The 18,235-nt window shown below is 37.9% G+C and overlaps 1 protein-coding gene across 2 annotated transcripts in view; it reads left to right on the top strand.

Annotated features, from left to right (window-relative positions):
• ret (ret proto-oncogene) overlaps window positions 1-18,235 on the top strand; it is a 60,203-nt gene that overhangs the window by 25,900 nt on the left and 16,068 nt on the right. Inside the window, exons 3-14 of one of the 2 annotated variants that reach the window (XM_012966869.3) lie at window positions 508-801; window positions 2,490-2,731; window positions 5,721-5,922; window positions 7,795-7,994; window positions 8,779-9,034; window positions 10,927-11,052; window positions 11,467-11,577; window positions 12,334-12,453; window positions 13,054-13,310; window positions 13,493-13,640; window positions 14,701-14,808; window positions 15,556-15,770. In XM_012966869.3, the coding sequence (XP_012822323.2) occupies window positions 508-801; window positions 2,490-2,731; window positions 5,721-5,922; window positions 7,795-7,994; window positions 8,779-9,034; window positions 10,927-11,052; window positions 11,467-11,577; window positions 12,334-12,453; window positions 13,054-13,310; window positions 13,493-13,640; window positions 14,701-14,808; window positions 15,556-15,770 (2,279 nt within the window). The remainder of the gene's footprint in view (window positions 1-507; window positions 802-2,489; window positions 2,732-5,720; window positions 5,923-7,794; window positions 7,995-8,778; window positions 9,035-10,926; window positions 11,053-11,466; window positions 11,578-12,333; window positions 12,454-13,053; window positions 13,311-13,492; window positions 13,641-14,700; window positions 14,809-15,555; window positions 15,771-18,235) is intronic. The other variant, XM_002933895.5, reaches the window with a different exon arrangement.

Consider the following 18,235-nt stretch of genomic DNA (forward strand, 5'->3'; position numbering starts at 1 on the left):
GTGCACTTTTAAAGTGACTTACATCAAAGAGTGGCCTTTAGTGATGAGCAAATTTATTTTGCAGTCATGTCAAAGAATTAGCGTGCATCAAAAAAAGTAAAGTGCGCAAATTTTTCACCATTTCACAAATTTTCCCATAGTTTCATAATTTTTTCAAACAGATTTGCTCATCACTAGTGGCCTTTATTGGGGGGGCAACTATAAACACAATACAATAGAACTCTCCATTGCATCATAAAAAAACTTGAGTGGCTTGAATTCCTCTTCCACTTGAAACCCACAAGTTTCAAGTCATGTCACACAAATGATGTCAATAAGTACTGTTTATAAAGATATATGTAACAGATTATTAATGGTGCCTGATATTTTATTTATACACATATGCTGTGTATGTGTGCACAGACCGAGAAGTCCTATGGATTATTAACCTCAAATTAATTGTAAAAATTGAGAACAAAATGAATATATTTACAATGCTACTTTAAATTTTCCTTTATTTTCATGCAGCCCAAGGAAGTTCATTAGCCGTTCAGAAGATAATTCTAAAGGTGTCAACAAAGCCACAACCATTTTTAGATAATAACTGTGACAATGCACCCTTCACTAGGGTTCATCTTACCTTTAGAAACATTACATCCTCCATCTGTTCCTCGCTTAAACCAAAGGACTTGTGCTTCAATGACAAAGATCTCTCGTTCCACATAAAGGAAAACAAACCACCTGGAAAACTGTACAAATTTCACCCCCGGCCTATTGTACAGTCCTGTCCCAATGTCAGCGTGAGTTACATGCTAATTTCAGGTAAGGGACAAAAGAAAATAGTAATGTTAAGAAATGCTTTAGAGATGGTTTTACATGATAACAGTGAAGTACCGTACTACAGAATTACACAGAAGTTATCTAATAAAAGGTTGGGGTGTGGTAACTGGACAGAGTGGGAGCGTGGTCAATTTATTTAAAGTAGGAATTCTGGGCAAGGATATTTCTACCCTGCAAAAACAGTATCCTTTTAAATGGACACGGGAGGTGCTAACAGGCTTATGTAGAATAGATAATAGGATTATGCAGCAACATGGTACAAATTGGTCACTATTCAGACAATAACAAATGTCAATAAAAGCACAATTAACTTTGGGTAGACTAACCCAGTAAAAATAAAGGAGTGCCAGTGTCTTGTTTGGCTGTTACAGGTTATATCTGCATATATACCATACTATAAACCAACATTTCTTTGCTCATTTGAACATGGGACACACTGCTTTATTCAATTTCATTTGTAACAGACCTCCTCCGGTGGTATCCCAATTTCAAGAACCCAGGCATTTATCTTTATCTATAGTTAGCATCAACAAATTCTGCAGTGCTGTGCAATAGAAGGGTATAAAAAAAACAAATTACATCTGCTTATTAGAGATTTAAGGTAAACCAAACAGTGGAACCTACAGATGGTTTATGAAAAATTGTAGAAGACAAGCAAACAATGGCCCTCTCTGGTAAGATAGAAATTAAAACAGGGCAATAAAGATAAGTTACAAAGCTTTACCAGCAGCACTGGGCCAAACCTTTCATGCAACCAAGGCAGGACGCAACAGCGCTCAATGTCTCTCCAATTTCCTCCCTACCCACGCACAAACCAACACACACTCCCCATAACTACTGGACTCTTCGCAGTGTCACTTTAAGCAAAGCCACTTTAAATCCTCACTGCTCAATTTCAAATATTTCATTGCATTTTTTTTTTATTGTAAATACTTGTATCTTTATTGCACACTTTTATTATATTTAATATTTGTATTTTTTTTTTTTGTCTATGTAAAGTTGGGAGAAACACGGGTCAAAAAAATGTCATTACAGTAATAATGCTTCATTGTTATTTGTATATGACAATAAACTTGAAACTATGTAAGGAGTGGTAAAAGAGGCCATGGGAGGAGCGAGAGCTCCATAAGACAGGGGGACTGGAACATGGGGTTGGCAGGCAGAAAAAATACCTGGTGCCCCTAGCTGTTGCGCCCTAGGCATTTGCCTCTTCTGCCTACCCCTAGTTCTGACCCTGTTTGCAAGCCCTGAAACAAAAATAACATGACACCTCATCCCTGTATTGGAAATACTAAGGCACACATGAATTTCTGAAATTTGCTACACTTACATTTACCCACCTATTTTCAAGGTTGATTGAAATGGCCAAATGGTGATTGATCCAGAAAGAAATATGATTGTCTAGTTGGGATCCGAGGGTGTTCTGTTTCATTAACTGCAATGGTGCTTGGACCTATTTGTTAATGAAATGTCATGCTGTAACATTAATTTTCTTGTGAAAACTGCAAGCTCATTTTGTATGTTTTATATGCTATATTAATGCAAAGGTTATTTGTACAATAAACACATTCGGCACACAGGTTAAACAGAAAATATAGACTGAAAATTCAGCTGCAATAAGATGTTCCTTCCTTCCTATGTACTCTTCAGTTCTTCTTATTCTTCTACAGACCACAGTTACCCATTTCGGTTCAATCCCAATACCTCTGAAGTGAGCCTTACACATACTATGGACCGAGAGGAGAGGGAGAATTATGATCTTGTGGCCAAATGCTTGCTGAGGGATTCCACCTCAGAGGTGGAGGTAGAAAAATCTTTTCAGATCAAAGTGGATGATGAAGATGACACAGCCCCATTTCTCCCTAATGGAACAGACACTGCTAATGTGGTTGTGGAGTTCAAAAGAAAGAATGTGCGTATTCCTCTGTTCCTCAATACAGAAACCAATGGTTTGACTCTTTGCCTGAAACAGATATTAAAGTTTGATGGCTTTTTTAATTATGCAAAAATGGCAGCAGGACTACGATATCCTCATATAACATAGTTTTGCAATAAATGTAGATAATAATAACTCACCAAGCATGGACCAGGTGCATCAGCCCCAGACTCTCACCAAGGGGTGCAGAAAAACCATATACATCAATTACAAAAACTGTGAACAAGCACTCAAAAACAATGGCCACTCAAGGCCACCAAGAAAAAAATACATTAAAAACAAAAACTTTATCTCTTTTGCCTTACTCATTTCATGCTCTAAGAGCACTTAATCATAGGCTGTAGTTGATGGCAGGACTACTGATGTCCATCTAGTGCATGTGAAATGTATGTGACGGTACAAACTTTTTTAAAACCTAATGATAGTGAATGTAATCTATATATCCTGATGAGCTTTATTTTAAAGTACAGACCCAGACCAATTCCCAACTGTGAAAAGTAGCACTTACTTTATAATTCATTGAAGTTAAATACTTTTAAAGCATCAAGGTATGTAACATCAGGGCCAGGAGTGTAGCGCCCCACATTAGAGACTTAGCTAAAGTTTGGGAGTCTAACAATTTTTTACTATCAATTTCTGGCCACACCACTGAAATTTAATTTAATAAAAATAGCTAAAACTATGATGGAAAGCAGTGAATATTCAGAAAAATCCCAAATTTTCATGATAGGCTATTATTAATCCATTCTTGTAAAACATATAAATGTGTGTATTAGACAAAATGGCCAAGAAAGACTGCTTGCATTAAAGGAAAACTAAAGCTTAACTAAAGAAGAAGGCTAGAAATGATGTACATTATGTTTGGGCTTATGTAGCCCAAGGCAACCACAGCCCTTTTTTGACTTCAAAGATGCCCCCAGTAGCTTCCTATATTATTTTCTGCTGATTCACTGCACATGCTCTGTGCTGCTGTCACTTACCTGAGCTTAGGGACTGACTCACAATAAACTGTATATATAGAATATAAATGTCAAAATATATGGCTGAGTAGTAAATAATAAATATTATTACCTCATGGCATCTCTGAAACCAGTGCAATTAGTATCAGAAATTAGTACTCCACCTTGTAACATCACCCTTTATGACAGACAAACCTTATTTTCTGCTTGATAATTTGTGACGACTCCTAAGCTTAGCTTCTCAATAGCTGCTCAGAGCACACTGAGCATGTGAGTGTCCCAGACTCTTCCAACAGGTTCCAGTATGATAACCCCCTGTGACAACTCTGAAGTTCTGGATCATTACTGCTACAGAGATGCTGAACCTGTAGGCTGATTCAATAAGTTCAGTAAATTAAATATGGCATTTCTAGCCATTCATTTTTAAGGTTTAGTTCTCCTTTAAATCTGTCACCACTTAAGCTGAAGTAGAAGATCTATACACTACAACAGCATTTTGGACTTTTGTATTGTTTGTATTATAATGCTGACTTTTTTCTCTTAATGGTGGCTGTTGTGGCTGTGATGGGTTACTAGTACTACAGCACCCAACTTTTTTTTTAATTCTACCAGCAACAGATTTTAGAGACTTGCTGCCATCTAGTGATTCAAAAGGATATACAACTATCTCTTTTTTTTTGTTTCTAAAACAAAGCCATTGGGCCTGATTCACTAAAGGGCGATAAAAATTATCGCACACTTTTTCGCGTTAAAAAACGCAAAATAATTTGCGCGCGATTCACCATAGTATTATCGCGTGCGAAAAATCGCCATTTTTGCATGGGTTATTTCTCGCACTAGTTTTACCGTCTTGCGTTAATTTCCGCGCTGAAATACGATCGCATGATTCACTATAACTTTTGCGCGCTAAATATCGCATTCGGCTATGCGAAAATTAACACCTACTACAGGCAGGCGAAAAATTATACAAAAGTACAGTAAATGATTTTTTGCAATAAAATATGGACTTACAGTGTTATTTATTCAAGTCTGTGTTTCCCCCAGAGTGACGCAGCCGCCAGTTTGCAGCGAAATGTTCATTTTTAATACAGTAATTTTCTGCAAGTATTGGCGTGTATGGCTAACATGGCGTGCGTTCATTTGCGCGACTATTTCTATTTGGCTACAAGTGATGAAATGTTTCGCCAGGCATGGATTCGCAGCGAATTTTTGGACGTGCGTTGAATTTTTTTCGCGGCGGATTTTTTCATGCGTTTCTCAAAACAATCCGCCAATGGCAAAACGCATGAAAAAATTTGCCACGTCAAAAAATAATAGTCACAGCAACAATTTTTTTGCCCGCACAACATTTTTGCCGTTTCGTGGATCTTTCGAAAGATTTGCTAATTTTTCACTAAAGATAACCAGAACACATTTGCTCATCACTAGTGGCTACTATTTATAAGCATCTACTATTTATATGATACCATTTATATGCTACCATTTATATGCGGCGACAATTTTTATACACTATTTCTATGCTACCATTCATATGCGGCGATTATTCGCGTAATTTAGCGCATGTACCGGCAAATACCGCATTGAAATAGTCTTTCGCGAGTTAAATAACGCATACAATATCGCGCGTAAAAAAGCGCAAGTATGCTTATAGTGAATCGTGCTAAAAATCGCCAAAATTAAGCTGCAGTAAAAATTTTAGCGCACAATAAAAATAGCACACGTTTTATCGCCCTTTAGTGAATCAGGCCCATTATATTGATAATTATTGCTAAGTTAGAAATAGTTCCTTATATAAATTTAAGTTTAAAAACAGAAATTACTCATATTTTTGTATACTTTCTTTTAGTTATTAAATGATTAAATTACACTATGCCTCTCATTTAACAGGATTTTCTTTGAAATGTTATAACTTTGTACCGGAATTTGCTTTACGACTTACTAGGATCAGTAACGTTTTGCCCTAGTTGCCAAGAAACATTCACAGTGACTTTTTTTACCTACCACAGGGGACTGTCCTTGGCATGCTGACTGTGTGGGATGCCGACTCCACACCTGTGTATCCTGCAGAAGCCAGTTTTAAGAAATACGCAAAGACCATTGTCAACAATGATCGGTTCATTCTGGAAAACTTCCGGGTGGAGCACAGCTTTAGGGAGGTGAAATTCCAGCCAAAAGGAAACTTAATCCGTGGAACGCTCCATGAATACAGTAAGCTTGCTGACATGTAGAAATAAGCACAAATACTATAGAAAGACGGGAACTGTACGTTTTAGCAGCTATCAGTATGAAATTCACACATATTTTAAGCATTACATTATTTATGTGTATTACTATCAGCACTGATGAAGGTCATATTTATAAGCCCCATATAGTTACATAGTTACATAGTTACATAGGGTTGAAAAAAGACCAGTGTCCATCAAGTTCAACCCATCCAAGTAAACCCAGCACACTTAACCCACACCTACCAATCTATACACTCACATACATACACTATATATACAACCACTAGTACTAACTGTAGATATTAGTATCACAATAGCCTTGGATATTCTGATTGATCAAGAACTCATCCAGGCCCCTCTTAAAGGCATTAACAGAATCTGCCATTACCACATCACTAGGAAGGGCATTCCATAACCTCACTGCCCTCACCGTGAAAAACCCCCTACGCTGCTTCAAATGGAAACTCCTTTCCTCTAATCTAAAGGGGTGACCTCTGGTGCGCTGATAGTTTTTATGGGAAAAAAGAACATCCCCCAACTGCCTATAATCCCCTCTAATGTACTTGTACAGAGTAATCATGTCCCCTCGCAAGCGCCTCTTTTCCAGAGAGAACAACCCCAACCTCGACAGTCTCACCTCATAGTTTAAATCTTCCATCCCCTTTACCAGTTTAGTTGCACGTCTCTGCACTTTCTCCAGCTCATTAATATCCTTCTTAAAGGAACAGTAACACCAAAAAATGAAAGTGTTTTAAAGTAATTCAAATATAATGTACAGTTGCCCTGCACTGGTAAAACTGGTAAGTTTGCAACAGGAACGCTACTATAGTTTATATAAATGAGCTGCTATGTCAACACGGGGGCAGCCATTGAAGCTGGGAAAAAGGAGAAAAGGCACAGGCACATAGCAGATAACAGATAAGCTTTGTAGAATATAATGGGGTTTTATCTGTTATCTGCTAAGTAACCTGTGCCTTTTCTCCTGTAAATGGCTGCCCCCGTGGCTACAGAGAAGCCTTATTATATAAACTATAGTAGTCTTTCTAAGGAAAACACACCAGTTGTACCAGTACAGGGCAGCATTACATTATATAGTAATTACTTTTATACACTTTAATTTTTTGGTGTTACTGTCCCTTTAAGGACTGGAGCCCAAAACTGCACTGCATACTCAAGGTGAGGCCTTACCAGGGACCTATAAAGGGGCAAAATTATGTTCTCATCCCTTGAGTCAATGCCCTTTTTTATACAAGACAGCACTTTATTTGCTTTAGTAGCCACAGAATGACACTGCCTGGAATTAGACAACTTGTTATCAACAAAAACCCCTAGATCCTTCTCCATTAAGGAAACCCCCAACACACTACCATTCAGTAGATAGTTTGCGTTTATATTATTTCTACCAAAGTGCATAACTTTGCACTTATCAACATTGAACCTCATTTTCCAGTTTGCTGCCCAGTTATCTAATTTTGATATATCAAATATATCAAAGAAAAAAGGTTAAAAATAGTTTTAACTATTTTCTGTTCTGGAATTGTTACAGGTAGGAAAAAATGTTTTGTTTAATAATCCCAAATATTGAGTACAAAATTAATTTTGTGACAACAGAATTTACAGTATTTTAAATGGATTAAATACATTTTGTTGCTGCAACATTTTTTGTGTGCACAGAATGCCTTTTGCAGAGCCACAATTCATTTTTTACATAGTGAAAATTATTTTGTGTACCTAAAAGTAACATTGTCAACAAAATATAATGCCTGAGTAATTAAGTTATAATTGATGCTGTATTTCAAAATGTATTGAGATTATACATCACCCTATAGTATCCCTCTTATTATTTTTCCCTCAGGGTTAGTCCTGAACAAGACCATGCCTATTACCAGAAATGGATCTCTTCTTGTTAGTGTTCTGGTGAATGACACTGAATTTCATGGACCAAATGGAGATGTGATGTTGTACTTCAATGTGACAATCCTACCAGTGGAAATTAGATTCCCAAATATTTCATACCAGTATACTGTCAACCGAAATGCAGACCGCTATGCTCAGGTACAAATTTACCTTTAGTAGATGGAATCCTTCTTCCCTGAATGAGGGGTACAGAGCAGCCAACTAGTTTCTAACTTTACTGAAAACAATCTTCAGCCTTTATATCTATTTCATTTACGGTACTTCCTGGGAAGACTAATGACGTATCATTTCTACTTGCCAGGCTAATAAAATACCAGCCTGGTAGCAACCCTAGCTTCACCTGGCACACAGACCACATAATCCACAAATTGAAGGTTACCCAGAATTAGTTCATAAAGATAGTGTGGGGTATTTCCATATATGGTTGGGGAATAGGTTATGCTACAATGTTCTCTGCATGAGCTCTACAGCATCCCTTAGTGCTCATATACATTAAGAAGCACCCAGAAGAGTGCTGCTCTTTAAACAGAGTAGTGGATCAAAAATCTGGCACTCCACAAAAAGAACAGCAGCAGGAAGCACAACGCAGCCCTGTCAGGCCCCAAATGCGGGCTGCGACTCCTGCTGCTCTGTTCCTTGCGCATCTGATTTATGCACCATATGGGGGGGGTAGGGGGATGCCTACATGCCTCCCCCCTTTCACTAATACAATGCTAATGCAGCCTCTAAAATAGAATGCAGAGGCCTGCGGCAATTTGTGCACACCTGAACACACCATGCAAAGTGCAAAATCTGGCTCTTTGCATGCACTTGAGTGCACACATGCACCCTTATGTTATAGCTGTGGTTCAGTAAACTTTAAAACATTTATTCTGCAATTGTGTTATATGTTTTAACTATTATTTTTTGTCCCTTACTACAGATTGAAAAAATCTGCATAGAAAATTGCAAGCTTTTTGAAGGAGTCAATGTTAACTACAGGCTGCAAACAGACAATAATACTCGTGCCTTTTCAATTATTCAAGGAAGAGAGAGCACCTTTGCTACTCTTATTGTCAATGACTCTGATGCACTGGCAACCCATGAGAGCAAAGAAGTTGTCTGTACGGTGTTTGCCACAAACAAGCACCTGAAGGAACCGGTCAAGACACAAATCATTATAGTGTTAGAAGGAACACGTAAGTACTGGTTACACACTGAGTGGACTGTTTATAAAATGGTGTCATTATAGCTAGTAATGAGCAAATTTTTTCTCCAGGCGCGGATTCGCAGCGAAATTCTGCATTTCGGCATCTGCAAATTTTTATATGAAATGCCCGCGTGCCAAGAAGTTGCGTTTCACTAATCTTAATTAATTTTAATTTTTTGCCGTTCCACTAATTTTTCCAATGATTCGCCAATTTTTCAGCCAACCGAAATGGGACAGATTCGGTCATCATATATTTAGTAGTATGTGCTTTTGGGTAATCCTAAATATAAAAAAGTCAATTTTAAGAATTAAGGGCCGCCTACTGGGATCATAGGATTCACAGTGCACACAAACAAGCCAAGGCACACATACATGCTAGGCCCCATCAGCCAATTAATAGACAGAGTTCTGCCTTTTGCTTCCACACTACTTCCTGTTACAGTTAGAGCTGCATTATTTCTGGTTATGTATTCTCTGGGGGAGCACACAGCCCATCACTAAATGGTGGATTGTCAGCTTCTCCTGCCTCCTGACCACAGACATAGGATGCTAATAGGACCAAGTTGATACATGTTAGGTACATTTGCCGTTGACTCCTGATACCTAGCTACAGTATTGCGTCACACAGAATACTTTGTTTCATTGTAAATATCTGATTCTACATAGAAACTGAATTCCTTTATGTTAGACACTTGTGTTCTTTTTTTCTTTTATTTCTTTTTCTGTTAATTTTAATTTTGTTATTTTGATGATTCACTTCTTGGTATGCTGTCCCTATTTGGTGACGTATGATAATGTCATCTTCCCTCTTTCCCACTACTGAATGTTTTCTAGACCATGTCACTTTGAAAGGGGCTAGAGTGCTAGCCGAAACCTTTGTCTCCCTGCAATAAAACATAATTTTCTTGTATAAGTCCTGTGAGTACAGATCCTTCAATCTGTACATCTATTACTTTACTGGACCTGCACCCAGGCTCCAGCAGCTTTTCTTGACATGTGAGTGCCGACACTTAATCGGAGGTTTATATATATATATATATTGCCTTGAGAAAGGTCCCAACGGGGTCCGAAACGTAACGTTGGCAGTTCATGCATTTTTTAATACACAACTGATTTTTTTGCGATAAACTTGGTGGTGCTGCTCTTATTTTTGATATTTAAACTATTTACTCTGCACCCGAGACAAAGGGGCTGATTTACTTACCCACGAACGGGTCGAAATGAGTCCGATTGCGTTTTTTTCGTAATGATCGGTATTTTGCGATTTTTTCGTATGTTTTGCGATTTTTTCGGATTCTTTACGAATTTTTCGTTACCAATACGATTTTTGCGTAAAAACGCGAGTTTTTCGTATCCATTACGAAAGTTGCGTAAAAAGTTGCGCATTTTTCGTAGCGTTAAAACTTACGCGAAAAGTTGCGCATTTTTCGTAGCGTTAAAACTTACGCGAAACTTTGCACCTTTTAAGTTTTAACGCTACGAAAAATGCGCAACTTTTCGCGTAAGTTTTAACGCTACGAAAAATGCGCAACTTTTTACGCAACTTTCGTAATGGATACGAAAAACTCGCGTTTTTACGCAAAAATCGTATTGGTAACGAAAAATTCGTAAAGAATCGGAAAAAGTCGCAAAATGTTCGTTTTCAAGTCGGAACTTTTCCAATTCGGGTCGGATTCGTGGGTTAGTAAATCAGCCCCAAAGACTGAAGCAGAGTGCCACTCTTGGTTTGATATATTTTGTGGGATTCTTTCACATAACTATCTGTTGGTTAAGTATTCATTCTGGGGGTAAAGTTTCCCTTTAAAGTAAGCACATAGTTTAAGTTAAAATGAAGTTATGCTAAATAGAATATTACTGACTCTTATGGGTTTTCCCACACAGCTTTGAAAAATGAAGATAATTGTCCCCGATCCTGTTCAGAGAGCAAGCAGAAGTCTGAATGTGAGGAGTGTGGGGGATTGGGCTCCCTCACTGGAAGGTGTCAGTGGAGACAGGGACATGGAGAAGGTATGGGAGAATTTTATGTCAAGGTACCACAGCTTCAGCCACAGAGTTCCTAGTGGATTAATTAAACTTGATGGAAAAACTGAGCATTGCACATAACAACCTGCATCTTGTGCCACCTCTAAGAGCTATACAAGTGTTTGTATTAAACAGCACACTTCACTATAAAGAGCAGCTAGTTCTAAAAAATGTTATACTCTGACTTTTTTTCAATTGCTAATTTACATTGTCTTTTTATTAAGCACCTGCACAATAAATACATTTTTTATTACTTCATACTGAGTTTTCTAAGTTAAATGACAATTTTGCAAATATATATCTTGCATATTGAGGGAACCCAGAAATTTATAATAATATGTAATTCCTTATTACGTTTACTGATTCAGATTTCCTAATTTATTTTACCATCTTTGACAGGGATCACAACAAACTATTCTACCTGCACACCTAGTCTTTTAACGTGTCCTGATGGAGTCTGCGATGCTGTGGAAAGTAACAATTCAACAATATGTCCCCAGGACTGCACCAGTACGGCTAAAATTAATATTATTTATTAGTACTTTGGAAATATCAGCAGAAAATCAATTTTATCTGATAAGCCAACTCTTACAATTTCTTGCAGTTTTCTAAACCATTTAACAATAATGAATAATTTACAAGTTTCATTAAACAGAAGATTCCAAATGTTCCGCAAGTCATCTAGTGAGGATAATCAGAATATAACTTGAAATGCAGCAATCTGTTCTTCCTAACCTGCTGGGTGACATATATTCAAATCAGCAGGAAACATATGTCTTGGTAGTGTCTATGAGAGTCAAAGGTTCATCGTATCAACTTATGAGCACATAAAAGTCAAGAATATCAGAATTGGTCCAGTTTGTCTTCACAACAGGACTACTCTTCATCTACTTTCCTCAAATTATTTGTCATCAAATATTTACATTCCTATTCACAGTTACATTACTGACATTTCCCCCCTCATGTCAAGCACTTAATGCTTGTCTACTGTTGTCTGTCAGTGATTGAGTTTATTAGTAGCTCTTAACCATCTGTAATTGTGCACAGGCAATAAACAGTTGTCATTTTCTAGCAGAATTAAGTCTAAAAATTTCACCACTCATCTGAGTGGCTTCTTCAGAACTGAAGAAGCCACTCAGATGAGTCAGAAATATGTTTTCACTAGATACTGTATATCATGACCTGGACGAATGAGAATCTTCATAGACAAACAGTTGTCATTTTTTTTTTCTACAAGAGTTTTTGATTTGGCTTTCTGTTTTGGAGCAGAGATAACCATCATTGGTGGACATGAAAAAGGAGCTCTCTCAGGGATAAAAGCTGGATATGGCACCTGTTTTTGCCTTCTGCCTGATAAATGCTTCTGTGAAAAAAATATTGTCGAAGGTAAGTGAAGCAAGGACATTTATATCTGACCTAATGCTCATACAGTGCAGTAATTCTAAATTGTAAATTCCAAAACTGGATCAGAAAACTGCATAGCTTATTATAGCATATATTTTGAGACATATACCCCCTTTAGGCTCATTGCATTCCAACCTGCCTCCCTCTAAAGTAACTGTTGACTTAGGCATGTGTCATAAAAGCAGATGCTTACAACTGATTTATCAATGACCACTTACCTTATTTATATGACTGTGAGCTGGCACTTCAGAATCAAATAAAAGCATCTTTAAAAAGTAAAATATTTTGTAGTAAAAAAGCTGTAAAGCTATTGCCTTCCAAATAGCATTCAAGTTATTGCAAAACCATTCAGTTGTATTTATATGTACAGCCCAAGACTTTGCCATATGTATTTTATTACTAGTGCAAACCTAAAAAAATAAGCTTATTATTGATACTTATAATTGTTATTCTTACGTTTATGACCTGATATATTGCATTATCACAATGTGCAGTTATAGATCAATGACAGTACTTTAGACAGTGTATATATTGTTTATACATATGAGAAAAAGACAGCATACCTTTCCGTGTCTTCTCCAGGACCATTGTGTGATGACACCTGCAAGACTGTGATAGCATGTGGAGTCTTCCTATCCTTCATAATCTCTGTTCTACTTTCTTCATACTTCATTCATCGATACCATAAAAACTCTCCAAAACCCCCAATTGCTTCTGCTGAAATGACCTTCCGCCGCCCTGCCCAGTCTTATCCAGTGAGCTACTCTTCGAACAATGCCAGACGCCCATCACTAGACTCCATGGAGAATCAGGTGTCAGTGGATACATTTAAAATACCGGTAAGGTGCTATGTAGGTTAGAAAGAAATGCTATCAATTTAATTTATTTTTTTACAGAATGATGCTTTTGACAAAATTCAGTATTTTCAAGTGATCATGTAACTAAAATGTTGGAACATTAACACATTAGTACTATTAATCTTGCTTAACGCTGAGTGATGTTTTTTGTTTGTTTTTGATAGGAGGATCCTAAGTGGGAATTCCCACGTAAAAATCTGGTTTTGGGGAAGACTCTTGGTGAAGGAGAATTTGGCAAAGTTGTAAAAGCAACTGCATTTAGACTGAAGGGTAAAGCTGGTTACACTACAGTGGCGGTAAAGATGCTAAAAGGTAAAATATCGCCATTAGTGTAAGATGAAACATGTAAATATGTGCTTTTCTTGTGTCCCATAAATAAGATTAACCAGTAATCAAGGCATAAGAGTAATTAAGCAAGAATCTGTAGCCCAATTTTTCATACTCGTCTTAAAGGACAGATTTATTAAATAATAACCTGGGTTTTCCCCTGTCACCACACATGGGACAGATTTATGTGATGCGTGTCATTTGCCTTAATGTACTCAGATTTTGAGATTGCAATAGAGTACAGTATAAAACTGATATGGTTGATTGGAAACCTATTTTGGGACACTGTTTTTTTACTTTTTATAGTAGTAAGACTTGTAAGAAATGTATAAGAGTAATTTCATAATGATTATTTTTATTATCCTTTACCCTAGCATTAATTATGTGCATTTTATTTTGCCTCTTTTGGAGCAGAAGGGGCAATTTACTTCTTCCCTTACTATAAGTGCTGGATCACTATGGGGTGTAAAATCACACCGCTTAGTGTCCATTCACAATAAACTTACAATAGGGGCATTCCTGTGCTTTCAAAGGGCCGATTAAGTACAGGGCTCCTTTGAACCCTATGCCCACATGAATGACATGAATGACGCTCAAGTTAGGAAATTATAGTGGGACATCTATGTGCCCCATCCCCCCTGGCCCTCATGAATACAGAGCTGTCAAAAAAGGCAGCATTGTATTCAAGGAGCAGGCCTTTAAAATCCATTTTAGAAAAGACCTGCAGCTATTCAGCAAAGCACATTTGGACTTGTTTTTGCACCCTGGCCTGCACTGTGTAAATGAGGCATAGAAAGTTGCCATTTTGGGGCAAGTAACACGTTTTTGCCTAAATTTCATTTTGTTTATATAGAAATTAAGATGAAAGAATTATAGATGGATAACTCAGATGATGGGTTATAGATGGTGGTCTTTCCTGGCAGTTTTTCTGGCATGTAATTATGTACACTATAGTACATTGAGTTGGTATCTTCCAGGATATGAATAAAATTAACTCAAATGCTTTTTTAATTATTTCTGCCTCCTGTATGGAATAATTTCACAGAGAGTGCATCCCAGAGTGAGCTGCGAGATCTTCTGTCAGAGTTCAATCTTCTGAAACAGGTCAATCATCCTCATGTGATCAAACTTTATGGGGCTTGTACACAGGATGGTAAGTATGAGTGCTTACTGCTGCTGTTGAATTACATTACCTAACCCTGGACAATGATTGATTGTGGCCTTCAGTACAGCCAATACTGTTTCCTATTTAAAATATCTATAGTAAATAAAAATAGCTTACATTAAATCCTTTTATGCATTAAAGTGACTGAGGATATGTTTTTTCTAGCCCCAATATTGATTTTCAGTATATAATTAGCGAATATGCAAAAAATACTCTCAACATGATTAAAGGGGATTTTACCATTTAGGAACATGTTTACATGCTGGCCCCATTTTCAGTAGGGAGGTATATTTTATTTCAGTGGTGGTATTGCTGCGGGTAGCTTTACCCAATGGGCATACCATGGGCATTATGTAACAAAATGCATAAATATTGCAAAATAAGAATAAAAATTTGCCTTCCACAATGTATTTGTGGAAAAATTCTGTATTGTGCACACTTAAGACCAGCTTGAATGTAGTATAATTGTTTTCACTAATATAACTATACTATTATAAAAATCTTTTGTATTTTTATAAGTCCTTTGAGTGCAGTACTACATCTTAGACTCTCCCATTCTCTGTATTTAGAAAGTATTTATATATTCATCCAGTAAATGGATGCCTATCACTTGGCAGTCTGACAGTTGTAGAGAAAGATTGTTCTAATCTTTCAACTAAATGGGCACCACGTGAAGCCTATTTGCAAAAATATATATTCACAAATGTAATATTTATTTTTATGTTTCTTCTGTAGGTCCTTTGCACCTCATTGTAGAATATGCAAAATATGGCTCGCTGCGCAGTTTTCTAAGGGAAAGTCGCAAAGTGGGGCCTAGCTCTTTGGGAGGAGATTCAAATCGAAACTCCAGCTACCTGGATAACCCAGATGAAAGGGCACTTACAATGGGTGATCTAATCTCATTTGCTTGGCAAATATCCAGGGGAATGCAGTATCTAGCAGAAATGAAGGTGAGTACTACTCATGGTGGCAAAGTCTTTTTGTTATTGTCCCTGTCATTACAATTGGCTGAAATTATATTTGTTTTAACTGTAAACAGTTGGCCTGTAGAATTTTGTCTATTAACTTGTCAGCATTTGATGCACTTGGGTTTGTTGACTACTTGTCGGCACTTATTATCATCGGTAAGTTTAGGATGATTATATATCTGAATATTACCATTAAGGAGAATGAACACTTAGGGGCACATTTATGAAAACACGAGTTTGAATCCCGAATGGGACAAAATCGGGTTGGATGCGAATATCACAAATATCACAAAAATGCCTACAAAAAAATTGTATTAGTCACGATAATATCGTATTGCCGATCCAAAATTTTTGCAACAAACTATTGTAAACAGCAGGAAAACCTTTCCGACTTTGATCCTTCTGTGCATGATTTTGGAAGCCTCCCATAGGAATCAATGGCACTCTGCAGCTCCACCCTGGGCCCAAGGAAAGTCACGATAACGAAGCTTGAATGAATTCGAAACTTTCGTACTCGGCGCGACAATGCAATTTTGTCGCACAAATTTTGTTGCATAGTACGAAAAAGTCGCGCAAGGTACGAAAAAGTTGCCGAAAATACACTCAGAGCGTTCGTGGATTAGTAAATGTCCCCCTAAAGGTGGCCATACACGGACCGATTTTTTACTTACAAACGACCGATTCCCGAACGATCCGTTGCTATCGTTAAGTTATCGTATAGTTGGTGGTGTACGAACGATCGTCGGCCCACTAAACGAGCCGACATTATCGTCCCCAAAATCGATCGGCCAGGTTTAAAAATTTTGGTCGTTTAACGATAAAATCTGCCAGTTGGTGTGAGTGTCAGACATTTGTCTTTCAACGATTGTTCTCTGCGCATGTCACGATTGCCAGCAATGACATCGATCGTACGTAGATGTACGATCGTAGGTATTTTACGATAATGATGCGACAAAATCTTTCCCGAATTATCGTTTGCCCGTGGATGGCATATCGTATGGGAACTCGATCGCCATACAATCGTTTGTCAATATAATCGTTCATCGCACAACGAGCGAAATCGCCTCGTGTATGGCCACCTTTAGGGTTACCCGTTTGTCCTTTGTGTAAACAAGTTTTCCTTTGTGCACATTGAGTTGGCAGTGTGTAAAATTAGATTTTGAACTGTTATTACACTTACCCATTTATTTCAGGGTGCGAAGTTTTTGGCCACCCTTTTTCCCTGACCTGGCCTATCAGATACTCCAAGGCCCCAAGGTCATTGACATCTAAGGTACTACTGCCCGCAAAAACAGGAATACTAATGAATACACAATAGATTTTTTTTTAAATGATGTTATATACTAGTTTATCTGTATCCAAGCCCCCCAACTAGAGCTCTCCAGTAGTACCTGGTTCTAAATCTCTGTCAGCTTATACTGAAACTCATAGTAGTAGACTTAAGGTGGCCATACACGGGCTGATTCTAGCTGCTGATATCGGCCCCTTAGACCGATTCGGCAGTCATCGGCCCGTGTAGGGGCACCAACAACGGGCCTGCCCAACCGATATCTGGCCTGAAATCATCCAGATATCGATCGGGCAGGTTAAAAAATTTAGTCGGATCGGGGGCCACATCGGCTCGTTGATGCGGGCCCAGATCCGTCATTCTAATTTCATCGTTTGGCCCCAGTGCCAAATGACCGAATTAGCTTGGATTTGCCCGATAACGCCCACCCTTAGGTGGCGGCATCACCAAGCGAGCGGATCTGAAGGTGTATGGCCACCTTTAGGTGGGGCATAGGTACTCTAGCATTGGGCAAAAAGGTTTATCGGTGTCTGTATTTATTTAAGCTCTTACAGAAAATCTCACAGGATTCCCTGAGAACTATTGACCTATAGGGGATTTAGGGGCTGATTTACTAATGATAGTTTGAAAGCCATGACAATCATTAGGCGTTATTTAAGCAGTGATAAACACAATTAACAAACAGTCACAATAGTTAATGTATGCCGTCATGGGAAAACATGTTTTTTTTTTTTCAAAATTCATCAGTTAATAAAGCTTCTCCAGCAGAATCCTGCAATAAAAAATCCATATTCTTCATTTCCCAGGGTGCCACAGCCATGTGACCTGTGCTCTGATAAACTTCAGTTGCACTTTACTGCTGATCTGCAAGTTGGAGTATTATCACCCCCTCCCTTCCCACCCCCCCAGCAGCCAATCAGCAGAACAATGGGAAGGTAGCAAGTTAGCAGCTCCCAGTAGATGTCAGAATAGCACTCAATAGTAAGAAATCCAAGTCCGGCTGGGGACTCCTCCAATAACATGGAGTAGGAGAAACAATAGGTTATCTGAAAACAGTTCTAATGTGTAGTGCTGGCTCCTTCTGAAAGCTCAGACTCAGGCACAATGCACTGAGATGGCTGCCTACACACCAATATTACAACTATAATAAATTAATTCG

Source organism: Xenopus tropicalis, chromosome 7, assembly GCF_000004195.4.
Source record: "Xenopus tropicalis strain Nigerian chromosome 7, UCB_Xtro_10.0, whole genome shotgun sequence".
Lineage (NCBI taxonomy): Eukaryota > Metazoa > Chordata > Amphibia > Anura > Pipidae > Xenopus > Xenopus tropicalis.